This window comes from Micropterus salmoides, unplaced genomic scaffold, assembly GCF_014851395.1.
Source record: "Micropterus salmoides isolate LMB-PRFRI ecotype aquatic unplaced genomic scaffold, ASM1485139v1 Ms_hic_scaffold_2, whole genome shotgun sequence".
Lineage (NCBI taxonomy): Eukaryota > Metazoa > Chordata > Actinopteri > Centrarchiformes > Centrarchidae > Micropterus > Micropterus salmoides.
In genome coordinates, this window is record NW_024041150.1 from 29850872 (window position 1) to 29869307 (window position 18436).

Genomic DNA, 18436 nt, shown 5'->3' on the forward strand with positions numbered 1-18436 from the left:
ACCCATTTAATTATCTGCAGAATAAATCATTACAGTATGATCATCATATGGCAGCTTTATTACCAAGAGCTGTTCCTGGTTTGACTTCAGAATAAACTGTTTCATTAGCTGCTGCAGGAGGTGATTTTCCTGTAGATGGAGAGATGAAATTGCCAATAAAGTCAGAATTAATAATGTTAGTGTACTGACAGGTACACTGTCAGAGTTAACGTCTCCACGAACACAAAGAATGACAGTATTGTAACGCCCACAGAGCTCAAACCAGCAGAGTAGTAGAGCTTTCACAGGATTTACTGATGTATGTAAACTGTTCTTAAACAAGGCATAAATACAAAATGTAAAATAAATATAACGTTACTTTCAAACTGTTCGTTTTTAAATAGCCGGCAACTTGAAATAGACCAGTTGTCGGCAGCACTGTATGCACGCAAACCTCACACAAGACAGGTGAATGACAGGTGAGGGAGAGAGAAAAGGGTCTTCAAAAAGCCTCAGTTTAGCTAGAAATTTACAGTGTAAGCTGAATGAATAGAGACTGCAGCTCTGCAGCTTCTCAAGATTAAAGCAGAGCTACCCTCTGTACAAGTACAAGTACAGAGGCGTCAGATTTTGAATGTAAATGAAAATTCAGACAAATTGTCACCACACTGACATCTCAGATAATGTGTTTTTTTAATGCCTTAATCTGTGGGATGAAAATATATTGGAAACACACGACACCCAACACACAATAAGATTCACATGCTGATACAAAACAGACAGAAATCTTAAGAGCCTAAAGGCCCAGATGTGTGTGAGACATGACAATTTCCAGCTCTGGTGACGCCTAGTGACAGTATGTAGTAGATACCGAAGGTCACTGAGATTAACTGAACTGCATGCTGAACCATATTTACCTCCAGCGTAATGATACGACACATTTCAAGATAAACTTTGAGCATGACTGTTGTCTCTGACTGTACCTGCAGTCCCAGCGTTCACCTCAGAGTAAACACAGACCTCCTCTGGTTCATGTCGCTTCTCTGTTAAGAAAACCAGATGAAACCAAAAACAATAAATCAATACTTCACTCTTCAGGGCAAAACATCTCTAAACTGTTTCCTATTTATTTATTTAGAGTACTCACTCTTCTTTCCAATGTTTTTAAGCTCGATCAAAGAATATGTGAAATCCTGGGACTCATCTGCAACTGAAATATACAAAAACAGCACTAATATTATTTTAAGTAATTTGATCTGGTTGCTGGAAATTCTGATGTGCAGTTCAAGCAAAAAGAAAGCTGACATCTAAAATGTTTTCACTTTTTTACACTTTTTTCACTTTTACAGTGCATGTTAATAAAATGATAAAAAGGTATATACTGTACCACTCTGTGTGTTTTCAAAGCCTTTGATTGTTTCATAGAGAGGAGCATCACCTGCAGCCACTGTCAAATTAATCTATTTAATTGCACGATACAAATTAAACACTATGTGAATTTAAAAAGTGTGTAGATATACATCAATTAAATGCTTACCGTGGACAGGAGAGGAGTAGTTTTCAGCAGAACCTCGATTAGTGCTCTCAGACTGGATTGGCCTACAACATGAATCAAACACAATACATATAAAAAGGAACAAGAAATGTTGCTGTTGTGTTCAAAATTAGAGAAGGGAGTGTTGTACCAACCTGATGGAGCAGGAATCTGTGAAAAAGACATTTGTTGTTACATGGTTTTGTTTTGTAAGTTGTTATTCAGCTATTCTATGTGATGAGATCAGAACACGTGTGTTTGAATAATTAAATCACATAATATCTAATAAAAGAAGAAAAGGTCTCACCTTTGGACGGTCTGTAGCGATACAAAAGGAGCAGAAGAAGAATAAGTACGATTCCACAAACCAGCCCAACAATCAACGGTACAGGAACTGAAGAGCTTTCAGGCCTGGACACTGATAAAACAAATAAATAATAACTTTGAGTCATGTCACATGAAGCATAGTAAAGCCACAAATCTATAACACATACAAACACATAAAAAAAAACATCTACAAATGCAGAGGTATAAACACATATGCACGTAGATAAACAACATAAATCCAAGTCTCAATGTCATGTAATGTTTTGACACACATGAGTACTTATAGTACACTATATAACAGAGTACAGTGTGAAATTATCCATTCACAATAAACATGACTGTCACAACCACTGATGCAGACTTTCTCCAGCTCCAACAGGTGAAATCAGCTGAAACTGATGCTACTTCAGATTCAGGTCAGTATTTGACCATGTTTCTTTCTCAGACAGAAACACAGTTTACACAGAAGAAGATGCAGCAGTTGTTTTAATCCTACTCACCTTTAACTGACATCCAGCTCTGTGCTGACTCTTCTCCTGAGTGTTGACACTTGTAGAAACCCTCATCTGACTTCAACACTGCAGAGATGTTCAGCTCCCTTCTGCTATCATTTTGAATCAGTTTGTCATTTCGATAGAAAAACACATCTGAAACTAATTTTTCTCTCTTCAACTTGCAGCTGAGACTAACAGGATCTCCCTCAGTCACAGGACGGACAGGGCTCACCAGGATAATATGTTCATCTGTAAAACAGAATATGAGGTTTCAGTCAGAGATCAGCTGCTGCAGAACTTCAGAATAAGTGGATGGAGGACGATGAGAAGAGATCACAGATCTGATTGTTTTCTTTGCAACCATAAAATTATTACCTTGAGTTTTTACAAATTATGTTAATATATTTATATAAGTCTTAAGCTAATTAGCTACAATTACTCAGATACCATGAAGCAGTAATGGGCCAAACTCTTGTCAGATTGTCAGTACATCATCCTCCTCAGTGTAAATGTACACAACATCTAATATTCAGTATGTTGAAACACATAATATAATTTATAAAGAACAGAAAACATAATGAAACCATACTCTGTTTAGTGATGTTGACTGCGTTGCTGAACTCTCCTGATCCAGACTCACACCAGTACACTGCATCACTCTGCTGGTTACTGTTTATGCTGCATGTGGATCCAGTCATTGTGCCCCAGTAGGAGCAGTATGATGAGTATGACAGGTAGCGGTCTTTAGTAAACCTCCTCACTCTCCACTCAGTAGAGTTTCCCTCACAGCTCAGTGAGACAGAGTCAGAGGTGAAGTGTTGCACTCTGTCAGGACTCACTGTGAGAGACGCTGATGAATGAAAATCTGAAAAACAACATGTAATAATGGGTCAAAGCAAACAGAGATCTTAAGATTTAAAATGCTACAATGCAAATATTCCTTTATTTCTGAGTATTAGTGCTAACATTAAAACAAGGTGCAGTGTTTTGGTGAAACTGGTTTCTACCTTGAAAACTTTTTATTTTAAATGATAAACAACCAAGTGACTACAGCTGCTGTTGTCTGTAAAGTAGGAACTTGAACCTTTTCCTCTTATTTGTCGGAGATGTTTGTTTTATCGCAGTTAAAATGATAAAAAATGAAAAGGTAATAGTAAACAAAACAATTTTCTTTTAAAACAAAACATACTAACAGACTCAAACGTGACATGCTCACCATTTAATAAAAAAAATTACACAGTGCTATCCTTATTGAAAGGTCGCCATGGTAGCGACGTCAAGATAGTCCTGCTCTAAAGCATATATTGCTTTATTGTCTATTGTCCCCTAAATACGACCAGCATTTAACCCTCTCATGCATGAATTATTATAAAAATTATCTAGATTTAATATTATTTTTATTACTCAAAACTGGGCTAATATACAAATCCATTTACATGTTTTTCAAAATCCTGTTTATTATTTTTATTTATTATTATTTATTATTTATCTGTCCCCGTATGTGGACACCATGCAACAAAAGGAGTAAAATGCCACACCTGACAAAATGGAATATTATGTTTTTTATGTCATGTTATGCTGTTTATTTAAGCTCAAAATGAAAAATAAGACTATAAAAATATATTTTAGAAAACACTCACAGTGGTATTGATAACTGTAGTTACATGTATGCGGAAACCCAGCAGCTTATTGTTATCCTCATCTAACTTCATGTTGAATCATCTCAGTTTTTTCATATCAACATTTAACAGATTACATAGTTCTAGTTAAAACTGACTTCTTTGCTGTATGTGAGCATAATACTTATTCTTATTTTGTGTAAAGGCCACAAAGCAGTCAAAAGTTGCCGTTTGATGCTGTAATATGCACATTTGCATAATTATTAATGTTCATATATTTGTTAATAAATGTCTGTTTTATTATAATATAATCGAATTTATCACATATTTTAAAAACTAGAATAGATAAACTAGCTGGTTAGAGAAATCAAACTTGATGCCATTTCAGTCCACTGGTGCATGACGTCCACATACTGTACGTGGAAAGTTGGTTTTTGGTGTATAAAAACTACATTTTACTCTAAATTTAAATTTATAAAACATAAACTTTTTAATAATACTTTACTGTACATACTACTATTTTTTTATCTTGACTGACCTCCTTGAATAAAAGTTTTTCACAAATAAGCCTGGAGACATTTAGCACGTGGCCATCATCACAGTCGTCCATCTTGGCTTGATGAGCTCAACAAGCAATAAATATTTTGAAAACTGTTACTATGTGACTTTCAATCAACTGACACCGTCCTCAAATGACTTGGAGACCATGATTTAGTAACCCAAAATGGAGTTAGAATAACTGACCACAAATGTGGACGCCATGCATGAAAGGGTTTGAACAACAAGCTGTGTTGAAGAAGACTTAAAACTAATGACTGAGATCATAAATTCATTATGAAAGTGTTTACTGAGGTAGTACATCAGGTGAGAAGTAGCCTCATTTTACCATTTTTTTCTAACTGAGAGAAGCACAGACAGAAACAAACTGACCTGCAGACCAGACAAACTTTGGTTCACTGTAAGAAGTGTAATACACTGGATCTCCTCTTCCAGCTCTGCACTTATATCCTGCTGTGTGTGTCTGTCCATGAACGATGTAGGAATCCTGTTCAGTCCCGTTGCTGCTGCCAGGTAGCAGCTCTTGGTCGTAGTAGTTGCCTGATAGTTTGGGAACAGCCTTAAACCAGAAGAACCTCCATCCTGCAGATGGATCTTTAACTCTGCAGCTCAGAGTTACTGAGGCTCCAGGACTCAGCCAGGATGGAGACACAGTGAGGACAGGCTGGGGTCTATCTGTTGGAGAGGGATTTTAAGAAGAAAAACATGTCATAACCTTTAAACGAACTGTATAATATTCACTTTGAGAGAAATGTGATGTGACTCACTGTATGAGACTGTTAATTTGACAGGATCACTCCAGTCTGTTGAAGTCTGCTGTGCACTTTTCATTCTGCCCTTACAGCTGTAGTCTCCACTGTGGGATGAGTAAGCAGATCTAATCCTGTATTCACTGTCTTTTAAAGGTTTGTATGAGCTCGTTGTTTCCCACTCGTACTCCCACTCAGTGTCTCCTCCGTCCTTAATCTCACATCTCAGAGTGATCGTCTCTCCTGAGTATATTTCAGACCAGTTTGGTTGCAGAGTCACAACAGCCCTGTTTGGGACTGTTTGCAAAATGTAATCTCTTTATCAATTAATAATTATGGATTCAAAACTGTTTTTAAATTATGTTTCAAAAACAAATCAAACTCACTAATTTTGTTGATGCTGACTGCATTACTGTGCTCTGTGTAGTAAACTGGGTCTCCTCTTCCTCCTCTGCACCAGTAGAGTCCTCCCTGTGAGACACTGATTTGTCCATCTGAGATGAAGACAGCATCTTGTGTGTTCAGGGGTTCAGAGGTTTTCTCTCCTCTGTACCAGAAGTATTTCCAACCAGATGACAGGTTCACAGAGCAGCTCAGGGTCACACTGCCCCCTGCTGGAAAGTCTCTCCTGTCAGCACTCAGTTCAGCCTTTGGTCTCTGTGCTGTTTGATTTAGGACAAAGACATAAAAAAGGAAATGAATCACTGTCTCTGTGAATTAGTTCTTATTAAATAGTGCAGCACATAGGCAAATACTTGAATTTTGAGACCCTGAAAGCATGTGTTGCTCAAGTCTTCAGACTCTTTTGCATCCTGCTTTGAACAAACCAAGAAACTCCATGAATTCCTTTAAAAATATAAAATATAAATTACATGATAATTTTACACTGCACTACTGAATGCTACATTTGTGACCTTTGCGAAAACCTGTGTTTTAGTGTTGAAGATTAAGGTGAACACTTTCACTGTGTTTTTCTGGAAGACAACTGTATCATACATCCGATCTACTGATCGTGAGTTAACTCAACCAGTTGCCCAAAGGTTAGGTTCACACCCAGAACCTTCTTGCTGTGGTGAACAGTGTTAAACTGCACCATCGTTACACCTATAAGTTACTTGATATTCGTTGTTCATTCCTGTACATTTCCCTGTGAATGATTATATTTTAAAAGCTGCAGTACTCTGATTACTGGCTCCTTTACACTTATTTTGTTCCCACATTAAAAAACAAACATCTTTTGTTACTGTGTGACCTGAAGAGAGCGACATAATTGTTGAAGAAATAAGAGTTTTCTGTTGCGTTATTTAGATTTTTCATTTTCATTACAGATGACAGACGGTCCAACTTACATGATACTGTCAGTGTGATGACATCACTCAACTCTGTTGAGGAATATGAGTCTCTTCTACCCTTACAGCTGTAGTCTCCACTGTGGGATAAGTAAGCATATTTAATCCTGTATTCACTGTCTTTTAAAGGTTTGTATGAGCTCGTTGTTTTCCACTCGTACTCCCACTCAGTGTCTCCTCCGTTCTTGATCTCACATCTCAGAGTGATCGTCTCTCCTGAGTATATTTCAGACCAGTTTGGTTGCAGAGTCACAACAGCCCTGTTTGGGACTGTTTATGATCAAGAATTCATAGTGAGGATACAAAAATGACAAAATGGTAAATCTATAGCAAAATGTAATCTCTTTATCAATTAATAATTATGGATTCAAAACTGTTTTTAAATTATGTTTCAAAAACAAATCAAACTCACTAATTTTGTCGATACCGACTGCATCACTGTCCTCTGTGTAGTAAACTGGGTCTCCTCTTCCTCCTCTGCACCAGTAGAGTCCTCCCTGTGAGACACTGATTTGTCCATCTGAGATGAAGACAGCATCTTGTGTGTTCAGGGGTTCAGAGGTTTTCTCTCCTCTGTACCAGAAGTATTTCCAACCAGATGACAGGTTCACAGAGCAGCTCAGGGTCACACTGCCCCCTGCTGGAAAGTCTCTCCTGTCAGCGCTCAGTTCAGCCTTTGGTCTCTGTGCTGTTTGATTTAGGACAAAGACATAAAAAAGGAAATGAATCACTGTCTCTGTGAATTAGTTCTTATTAAATAGTGCAGCACATAGGCAAATACTTGAATTTTGAGACCCTGAAAGCATGTGTTGCTCAAGTCTTCAGACTCTTTTGCATCCTGCTTTGAACAAACCAAGAAACTCCATGAATTCCTTTAAAAATATAAAATATAAATTACATGATAATTTTACACTGCACTACTGAATGCTACATTTGTGACCTTTGCGAAAACCTGTGTTTTAGTGTTGAAGATTAAGGTGAACACTTTCACTGTGTTTTTCTGGAAGACAACTGTATCATACATCCGATCTACTGATCGTGAGTTAACTCAACCAGTTGGCCAAAGGTTAGGTTCACACCCAGAACCTTCTTGCTGTGGTGAACAGTGTTAAACTGCACCATCGTTACACCTATAAGTTACTTGATATTCGTTGTTCATTCCTGTACATTTGTGAATGATTATATTTTCAAAGCTGCAGTACTCTGATTACTGGCTCCTTTACACTTATTTTGTTCCCACATTAAAAAAACAAACATTAGTTACTGTGTGACCTGAAGAGAGCGACATAATTGTTGGAGAAATAAGAGTTTTCTGTTGCGTTATTTAGATTTTTCATTTTCATTACAGATGACAGACGGTCCAACTTACATGATACTGTCAGTGTGATGACATCACTCCACTCTGTTGAGGAATATGAGTCTCTTCTACCCTTACAGCTGTAGTCTCCACTGTGGGACACAGTAGCTCTGCTGATCCTGTATTCATTGTCTGTTGGAGGTCTGTTTAATTTGGCTGGTGTCCATTCATACGTCCATTTAGTGTCTCCTCCTCCCTGGATCTCACATCTGACAGTGAACTTCTCACCACTGAAGATCTGAAGCCAGTTGGGTTGGAGAGTCACAACGGCCCTGTTGGACACTGTTCACACAAAAAGTACACAGTTAGGATTCTAATAGAAATTTAAACACCTCAATGTTTTCAGCACCACTTCTAAGTTTTTTCATCAGGCAACAATTTGACTTTTGTATGAAGGTTCAATAAATAATACAAATACGACTCAACATCCATGACAACAAAAGCAGTTCAGAAACAAGCAATCAAACTTATAAAGCAACGTGTTTCAAATGAGGCAAAAACATCCGGAAGTGAAACATACAAAGATAATGCAGTCACATGTAGTTAAATTAGGGTTGAGTGATGTCTGCAAAATTGGCATTGGACGATGTCTATAATGAAACACCTGGATGGACAAAGACATTGATAGGCTACATAATTACCAAACTGGCATGCCGGGTGGAAACATCTAGATAAAACGAGTTCTGTGTCATTTCACCGACTTTATAAAACATAAACTACTACTGATGGAGAAAGCAAGACAGGGAGAGAGAGAAAGAGAGAGGCGGGCTGGTGCAAAGTAGGTACATTTACAAATAACAAAATAATAAAAATAATGTCTGTGGGGATTAAAACATGATTTCACAGGGCGGTATAATGTAAAACATATGTGTGGGGGGTTTGGTGGTCATCCCCCAAGAACATTTTATTTATATATATATATATATATATATACTGTATATATATATACTGTATATATATATATATATAAAGCGAATGTTGTTTTCCCCTGAGAATTCATTTTCTCGTGATCACGAGATAACAAACCATAGCTGAATACAGGGACTGGCAAGTGCAAGTTCCCGACGGCTATTTCAAAGGTTCGGAAAGCCGTCAGGAAATGTGTAACATTACATGGATTCCCCTGAATGAGAAGGTCTTTCCTCTGCCAAGAACGCACATAGTCCAGCACATGCTTTAGAGTAATGTGAGCATGTGAAACAGTCTTTTCATAAGAACTTTGTTATAGAGGATTATAAAAATATAAAAAAGAAAAATTTTGAGGATTGAACACACAACCTTAAGACTATAAGCCCTGTGCTCTACCAAGTGAGCTAACCAATGACATTATAAACTACACTATAATTACCATTTTCTACCATTCTATACATGTCTATTTGAATTTTTTTGTAAATGTGCCCTGAATTGATGAAGATATCTGTTGTGATGTGGAAGAGAATCTGTGATACAACAGACTGGAACGTCAGCCAAAGGGATGTATCCCATGCAACAGTCCTGTCTCTTTGTTTTCTGTATTACAATGACATGTTCTGTCCACAAATTCGAACAAATTACAGTTCGAACAGTAAAAGCATAGCTGTGATTCCTGTCCTCTCTCCTGCAATGTATAACTTTGTACTGGTGAAAGTGATATATGCCAGACAAAAAAAGTGCAGCCTTGTGCATTTTCAATCATTGTCATCAAAATCTTAGCCAGAGTGTACTTACAGAGAATACTCAGAAAATACTTACAGAGTACACGGTTATATTGACAAGATGGCGAAACATTTTGACTTGCTTGTTCATAAACAAGACACAAGGACTTGTCGTTCTGATGGCACTGTTCAAGTTCAATGACATAAAGATTTGCTTTTGACAGAGACTAAGTTATGGGCTTTTGCAGGTAATCCACTGTGTTGTGCCGTTTGCACTACCTGTTTGAGAAATGCACTTACTGTTTTGCAAATGTTAAGGATGATTCGAGAAATGCACCAAAGCGACCGAGAAAAACTGTAAAACAACTAGTTTGCATCCCTAATTCACTTTAACATTACAAACCTCAACTCCTCCGTGGTCAACACCGTCCTTTTTTTATTTAATTTAACTATGAAGATGTAACTTACAGTATGTGTACAGGACAGAGCTGAAACCTGACAACTTAACGTTAATTGTTTTTCTTCGCTAACTTTCACCATCACTTTCTGCCGATCTCTCCTTCACATCCGCTCGTCCTTTGAAGAATGAGGAGAGGGAGACAGCCATGCATTCAGTGTTAGGGTGCTGAAAATTATTAACGATCGTTAATATGACTTATTTTGAAAAATAAGTCATATTAACCCACTGTATCTCAAGTAAAAGCCTACCTCAAAGTATTTACTGCCAACAATGTTACTTAGTTTTTTTCTATGTGGTTCAAATTATTTTGGATCTTTTGCTAAGTTCTCTGTTCTAATTTCATAAAATTGCTTTTTATAAGTAAACTAGTTATTCTCTTTGGTTTTGCTGGGTCTTATACAATGAACTACTTTAAATCCACTATGCAGACAATGAAAGGAACTTTGCTTTTGCAGACTTAGGCCTATTCACACATATAAAACACACATTATTTTATACAAAGAATGTTGGCCTATGTTAATTGCTGATTTGTTTATACTAGAACAAATTTCTTCAACATTTCTTTTAAAGAGGTGGTATTATGTTTTTTGGCTTTTTCCCTTTCAGTTATATACCTTTTTTGTGCAGGTTTGCAAAGCGAAAAAGTCCAAAGTCCCCACAGAAAATTCTGCTCTGGACTGCCTGAAAACAGCTCCTTTGTAGTCCAGCCGCTTCCCTTTCATCCCTGTGAGGACACAGGGATGAAAGCTAAATGCGCCTCATATAACACTCACCAAGCGGCTACTCCTGACATGCCCTCAAAAACACTGAGCTGCAGCACACACCTCTCCTCTCCCTTCCAAACACTAGCTACCCTCCAGGCAGTCACTGGACATAAAGTTGTTACTATGATGTAGAGACAGAGCTCAGTTAAAACTTTATGGATGAAAAATACTTTTAATAACTCTCCACTCTGAAACTCTTCCTTTATTTCGCCAAGCTGGTCAGCAACATGTAGCCTACAACTGAATCAAGCCGTTTACCAGCTTCTCACTGACGCACCCTTCTCTGCTTCTGATTGGCTAGTAGTCCTTAACTGGGAACTGCGCATTTGCAACTCCCAACAAAGATCTTTTAGAGACCAGATGTATCACTCCATAGCTAAAATAAAGCCTTCAACACAGGGTGAAAAGAGGAGCTGCAGCAATGTGCAGTATGAAAAAAAATATGGTGTTTTTTGAAAATTAAATCATGTAAACCTGTTCTGGTACAACCTCTAAATAAGATTTTGAATCTCAAAATAAGGATAATACCACCTCTCTAATATCCCTTTTTAAATGTAGTTTATATTTATATTTACTAAAATATGTTAAAACAGACAAACAAGTTGCGTACACTGGATCATGTGGCTTGGGGGCAATTGTAACACCCCTGATGTTGCAGCTATGATAAAATCTTGTATGCCTGCTAGCCACAACTATATTACCATATATTACCTTGAGCTGGGGGCGTGCCTGCTGCGGGCTCTGCACTCACCTGATCTGCAATCAGCGCACCTGACCTGCATTCCTCAATCACCGCTGCTTAAAGGAGAGTCTGAGACATCCAGTCCCCGCCGGATCGTGTGATCTCCACGCCTATGTCGTGTCAGTCCCAGCCAACCTTTGACTAGCCTAGAACCTTGTGAATCGTTGCATCTGGTTAACCCTTGTTGCTCTGTCTCTCCCAGAAGACTCCCACCGCCTCAGCGACCACCTGCATGTTGGCCTCAGTTCCGGCCGCAGCCTGGACACTTCCCAGCGCACGGATTTCCCTACACCCCGGACCTGGAGAGAGCCCTAGCCCCGAGATCTCAGACTTCCCTTGCTGATTCTCTTTGAATAAACTGTCTAACTCTGATCTGCGTTTGGGTCTTCTCTGCCTGAAACCTGACAATTTCAGTGCTGTTAATACTGTTAAATTGTCATATTGTAGATACTGAATACCAATACACCTAACTCAAGTCATCTCTCCTGCACAAAATACTTATACTTATTTATTCCAGCATCCTTTGCACTGTGCTTCATTGCACTGTGTATGGTTTTACCATTGAGCAAAGGAGGGCAATTGAAGGGTGCCTCGCGATTTCTCTCTCCCTGAACCTGGCTCACAATATTTCTTCAACAATTTGGAGTTATCAGAATCTTGGAGCTGAATAAGATGTTATTTAGAAACACAGACTCTATTAAGTAAATAAAAAAACTTCTCTGTGTGCTGGTGATACTGCTGTAGAAATTCAAACTGTAATCAAATTGTAGACAGTGAGGAAGGTATTTTTCTGCTGGTTTTACAGACTAAAATCTATTGATAAAATCAGATCTGCTGTAGCTCAGTATTTTCAGCTGATTGTAAGTCACTAAACTGAAACACATGTTCTGAGTCCAGACAGAGATATGATAGGATGATTGTAGTCATATTATACAGGGCTTACAGGTTTAGTTTTTTTGTTTGTTTTTGGACTCAATAGGAATACTGTGGGCAATTTCTAAAATGTGTTTTTGAACAATATTACTTATTACATTATTCAGTGACTGGGGAAGAGGGGCCAAAAACAAGGCTTCACACCCTCCTGTTAGTTGACCTGATCAGCTCCTGGCTACAGACCTATGTTAATTTTTTCATTACTGTTGATATTTGCTACTGTACCGACATGAGTGTTTTCATCACTACTGATATTTAAATAAAGCATATTATATTATTCCGGAACAAATAACTAAACTCACCAGTTTTCTGAATGGTGACTGTATCACTGTCCCGAGTGAAGGTCTCTGGATCTCCTCTTCCTCCTCTGCAGTGGTACAGACCTCCTTGTGAGACTCTGATAGCTTTGTCTGCTCCACCATCCCTTAAGCGCTGAGCTCCAGAAGAGCGTGATGTACGACTGAACCAGTAGTATTTCCAGTCAGCAGAGCCCTCCACAGAACAGCTCAGTGTCACAGCGCCCCTCACTGGTATAATGGTTTTGTCTGCTGTCAGTGTGGGCTTAGGTCTATCTGCTGTTCAGTTCAGAGAAGAAAAAACAAAACAAGTAAATGGCTTTAATAGAATTTAGCTCAGAAAAATGTATGTGCAACATGTGACAATTTTCTCTCCTTAGTTAGTAATAAACTAGTTACCACATAACTAGCTAGGTAATGTCAGAGCCCTTTAGAGAGAGAGTCGCATCATCTCCGTTCACTCCATCGGACCATTTTTTCAACAGCAATGGTTGATCATGGAGCGTCTGAGTAGTTCCCAGAAGTTAGCAGCAAATGCTAGCACAGCAGAGCTATTTGGGATGCATGGGATATGTGGTATTTAATAAAATATAAATATATTAGTGGTGCATGTATGAATAAAATACTTCAAAATGTAATTTGGTGGTTTTTTGGTGGGTGGGGGGATTTTAATTTAGTTAATTATATTAGTGGGGCTTGTATGAAGATCCATTTTGGAGTACAAGGGACCAAAGAGAGACTGAAACAGGCAGTTTAAAAGGAAAGTTTAAATAGGTTTAAATTTTAAGAAATAAATGGAGATTTACAACTAACATTAAAATGAGTATGTTAATATATTATAAAACCAATCTTCATAGTAAACATGTATTCTATAAGAGCAGTAGGTTCTGCATGATGGAGGAGTAGTGATGCTGAAGCCATAGTGATAGAAAACAACACATGATTGTAAATGCCTATGAAATATATCATATAGAAGGAAAAGTTATATTATTTTAATTCTCTTCTCTCAGTGTCTGCATCCCTTCTGTCTTCGCTCACTTTCCCTTCTCTTAGTCTCTATATCCCTTCTTTCCTCAATCTTTGAATCTGATGCGAGTAGAAGAGACGGTACTGTTAATGTTGTATTTATTCAAAATAATATTTTACCACCTCAGAATAAATAATACTGTTTAAGAGTTAAAACTTATTATACCTGTCTCACTTTTAAGTATATTTTCGATCAGCAGCTAGGACTTTAATATTTACAGGTTTGAGGACGATGCACAAAGATGATGCAATAGCCTGGTCTGCCTCAAAATGTGCCTACAGAGCGACTTGAGCTTATTTTTCATACAACAATTGAGGTTTATCTATACCACATTAATGTGCAATAGTGGCTGAACCATATTGGTGAACACTCAATACTTACTGGATATGTTTGCACTGATTACATATTCACATCATCAACATAGTTCCTGTGTGTGAGAACCGTTTGAAATACTAAAAACATTCTCTCACTGACCATCCCAACAATTTTCCGACTGAGACAGTACAGCAGCTTCTTGGTTCAAACATGGGGATGAATGGATTAAGGTATCAACAACTCACAAAAGTCCACAGATAGGCAACTGTAATAGGGATATGTGTTTTTAGATTTATTAAAGTGAATGAAAGGGTTATTTACATATGATTTATTTTTATAATTTTATATATTTTTTAGTGATGTGTCTGTATCGAGGCTTCGAGGCGCGTGTTGAGTAATCCAGGGTGATTTTTGTGAAGCGCGTATCGAGGCTTGTGTTGGTGACGTATGTGGTGACGTTCGAAGCCTCGCGAGCCGGCCGTATCACGTGACTGATTCAGGAAATGGGTCGTGGGTTTGGTGTGTGATTCCAAAGGAGCAGCAAAATACAATCATTAACATTTTCCGGACTTTTTAATTTTATTTCAGATTTTAATTTAACACAATTAGATTGTATCTACAGATTATTTTATCACAACTTGTGATGAAACAGGACATTTTTAGTTCAGTTAGACTTGCGGCAGCCAGAAGATTTTTTTTTGACATAGTGGTTTTTGTAAGAATAAAACTGGGGCGTCTTACCCCATATTACCCTAATAATAATAATGTTCTAAAGCAGGTAAAATCATCTCCAAAAGAAGAAATCGCCTGAAGCTCAGCACTGTGGAAAAATAAAAATGAATAAATGTGGTCTCTATTATCTAAAGTCACAAACCAAACAACACATTCACATCATAACCCTCTCCATTGTTTCCACGTTCCCATTGACCCTATCATTGTATCATAAAGACACAGACACCATATTAATAAGTTTATCATTTATGTATCGGCATGACAAACATCATACATGAGTTTATTCAGTTCAAAGCTTCACTCACAAAAGCCATGGTGCCATTATAATCACTCTGCCTGTTTTACATTTATTGTCCACTAGATGGGACAGTAGAGCAAATGAAGCACCGTGAAGCTTCGGACCATGAGTGAATCAATTGGACGGAAAGCTTCAATGCTTCATGAAGCTTCATCTCACCATCACTAATATTTTTATTAACTGAATATGTCATGATCTTGGAGTTGAACAAGACGTTATTTAGAAACACTGAGCTGGTTAAGTTAATAAAGAAATAATTGCGTGTGCTGGTGACGAATTCTGTATAGGCCTATACCATTCATTGTATTGTCACTATCTATACTCCTGTTTTATTTTGTCATTTCATTCGTGTTTGGTGCTTTTGTCTAGCTTTGTTTAAAGTTTGTCTTGATTCCTCATGTGTCTCACCTGTGACTAATTACCCTGCCTACATGTCCCAGTATATATTGCCCTTAGTTCTGCTCAGTCTTTGTTGCATATGAGTTGACATATTAACAATAAGTTGTTGAGTGTTCTGCGTACTGCTCTGTTTTTCTCCTGGATTTCCGGCCTGTTCCTTTGTTCTTGGTTTACTCTGCCTTAGTTGGACTTTACCCCTGTGTCTGGATAACCTTGCCTTTTGTTTGGACATTTGTTTTGACTAATTACTGTTTCAATAAACCTGCAAATTGAACCAGCCTTGCTGGGGCGAGTTCAGCGCCAACAAAACGTAGCTAAATGTTTTGCGCAACGTGGCAAGGAAACAAGTCGTTCGACACGAAAGTGTTGCAAACCGGTGCAAAATGTTTTGAGATTGAACTCGCCCCTGGTACCTACACCGGAGCTGATCGCTGCCATTATAGTCAATGCTTTTGAGTCCACCAGGCGCGGCCGCAGGATAAACATTATATTAGTTATTAAGATCAATAACCCTGGTACCATGGGATTACTAAAAGGACTGTTAAAAAGTTACTTCTGATCTGAATTTTAAAACATGGTGTTTTCAAGAGGAACACTCTTTCTTTCTTTTACTGTCAAATGTCCTTTTTTTAAAAAATAGTAGCCTAATGTAACTAGCTGTGTCAGTTTGCTGTAAAAATACTGTAAATCAATACATTTATTATATAAATTCAAAAATTGCCATTTTGTCGTTTCTCTTGCTCATTTTCAATACAGCCTCCGGGAACTATGTGCGGTCTCCATGAACCACGTGACGATCAAGAATGTCTTTATTTTTTCAATTTTCTCTCTTTATAGGGCTCTAGCTAATGTTAATGTCTTCTGAGTGCAGTTTCTTTAGTGGATACCATGGTGATCATGTGGTCTAAAAGGTGCCCTGTTGAGTTCAGCAGATTCAGTGTGATTTTTATTCACTTATTAGAAGACAGCTGCACAGTTCTCTGTTCTTGTTTCTACATTTCTGTGAATCATAATTCAACAGAACATAAAGTTATTCTGTTCCCTCATTAAAAAACAACCACAAGTTGTTACTGAGCTCCCTGTAAGACCCTTCTTTGTTGTTGTTGGATAAATGTTTCCTGCTGTTTTGTTTTGATAAATGAACATATTAAAAATATTTTCAGTATGAACACACCTCAAAACACAGACGGTCCAACTTACCTGATACTGTCAATGTGATGACATCACTCCACTGTGTTAACAAATAGTCTCTTCGACCCTTACAGCTGTAGTCTCCACTGTGGGACTCAGTAGCTCTGCTGATCCTGTATTCTTTGTGTTGTGGAGGTGTTTCTGAGCTGGGTGTCCTCCATTCATACTCCCACTCTGTGTCTCCAACATCCTGGATCTCACAGCTGAGAGTGATCGTCTCTCCTCTGAATATCTGAGGCCAGTTGGGTTGCAGGATCACATCAACCCTGTTTCGAACTGTTAACATAAAAACACCAGTTAAGATCCAAACCAGATTAAATACTAAACAGATCAAATGTAGTAATTTATAATAAAAAAATAAAAAATATAAAGAACACAAACAAATACAATTGAACAGCTTTAACACAACCAGGGTTTTTCATGGCTCAGAATGGGCCTTTGGGGGGTGACTTTGCACGACACTAAGCATTGCCGGTACACGTACAGTAATTTTTTCCAATTATTAATTGTTTTCAGTTATTCGATTATTGTTCAAGACAAATGCTGTACTTGGTGTTTATGCAAAGTAGCCTAGTCAATAATAATAACCGTGCATACAGAACAACGAGTTCAGCATTTCTAAAGTTTGCTGTAGTCCCTCAACCTTTTTTTTAATGCCCCGCCTACTCCTGGCTGTGATTGGTTGGTTCGCGATATGTGACTTTGACGAGCTTGATGCATATGGCTGCATGAACGGCTCCTGATCTCCCTGCGGAGATTAGCAGGCAGGAGAAAACGGGAACAGGTGAGCGTCACGTGGAGCCCAGAGGACCTGATATGGAGAGGGCAGAGAACAGTACCGTCAAAGAGTAAAATGTAAAAGTGGCAGTACCGGTGAATGACGGTACACTTCAAGCACAAACAGCTTTTATATTGTGAGAAATAACAGTAAGTCATCTCTCCCAGTAGCTCAAGCTCAGCTTCCTAGCGAAGCGTTCAGGCGCAGTCAAACCAACGCAGCAGCTGGTTTATTAATCCTGCGCCAGCTGCATGTGTAAAAAAAACAACAAAAAAAAAGGTGACTGCTGGAAGTCAAGACGTCATATTTGAGTTAACTGTATGTTCTGCTTTTTCTCTGGGCTGGCAATTAAAAATATATTTCAATAAAATATTTATAATGACAAATTTGGGATTTGACTCTGAGAAGAGTGCACTTTTAGATTTAAGTTTTTTGGGTAGGCATAATCAAATCAAAACAAGATGTGTATTAACCACATACTGTTGCCGATCACAGGGAGTATGCACACGGATGTAATTTCTGTTACACACACCCACAAACACACTCATGTAGCCACTAATGGATTTCAGCATGTCGCTGAAGAGAGAGTTTTTCAAAAACTCTACCAAATCCAAACTTTCGAGCACAAGCGTGGATTCAGCTGCCACCAATTCTGGGTCCAACTCCACCAACAACAGGACCAGCGTTGGTCCTCCTCCTGTCCAGCCTGCTAACGTTGAGGCTGCTAGCTCTGTTGTCAGCCTAAAGTTACACGTCGAGCCTTTTCAGCCAAAGGATTTTAACTTTCCATCCAGCCGTTTTGGGACAGAAAGCTTCTCAAGATCATTCAGTTCAAGTTGGTTTCAGCAGTGGAAATGGCTTCATTATGTGAAAGAGACAAATAAAGTATTATGCTTCACAT

The 18436-nt window shown here is 38.2% G+C and overlaps 2 protein-coding genes across 11 annotated transcripts in view; one reads left to right on the plus strand and one right to left on the minus strand.

Annotated features, from left to right (window-relative positions):
• Positions 1–18436, plus strand: part of LOC119911918 — a 334810-nt gene that overhangs the window by 228817 nt on the left and 87557 nt on the right.
• LOC119911480 (Fc receptor-like protein 5) overlaps positions 1–18436 on the minus strand; it is a 95011-nt gene that overhangs the window by 26101 nt on the left and 50474 nt on the right. For 2 of the 10 annotated variants that reach the window (XM_038730374.1, XM_038730373.1), the window contains 17 exons: positions 16767–17033; positions 12802–13074; positions 7979–8248; positions 7022–7297; positions 6610–6879; positions 5647–5922; positions 5279–5557; positions 4884–5186; positions 2924–3199; positions 2341–2583; positions 1821–1931; positions 1669–1684; positions 1517–1578; positions 1367–1426; positions 1127–1189; positions 963–1022; positions 64–129 (listed from right to left, as the gene is read on the minus strand). In XM_038730374.1, coding sequence (XP_038586302.1) covers positions 64–129; positions 963–1022; positions 1127–1189; positions 1367–1426; positions 1517–1578; positions 1669–1684; positions 1821–1931; positions 2341–2583; positions 2924–3199; positions 4884–5186; positions 5279–5557; positions 5647–5922; positions 6610–6879; positions 7022–7297; positions 7979–8248; positions 12802–13074; positions 16767–17033 — 3171 coding nt within the window. Of the gene's footprint in view, positions 1–63; positions 130–962; positions 1023–1126; positions 1190–1366; positions 1440–1516; positions 1579–1668; positions 1685–1820; positions 1932–2340; positions 2584–2923; positions 3200–4883; positions 5187–5278; positions 5558–5646; positions 5923–6609; positions 6880–7021; positions 7298–7978; positions 8249–12801; positions 13075–16766; positions 17034–18436 lie in introns of those variants that run through there. The other 8 variants (XM_038730383.1, XM_038730382.1, XM_038730375.1 and 5 more) reach the window with 7 other exon arrangements.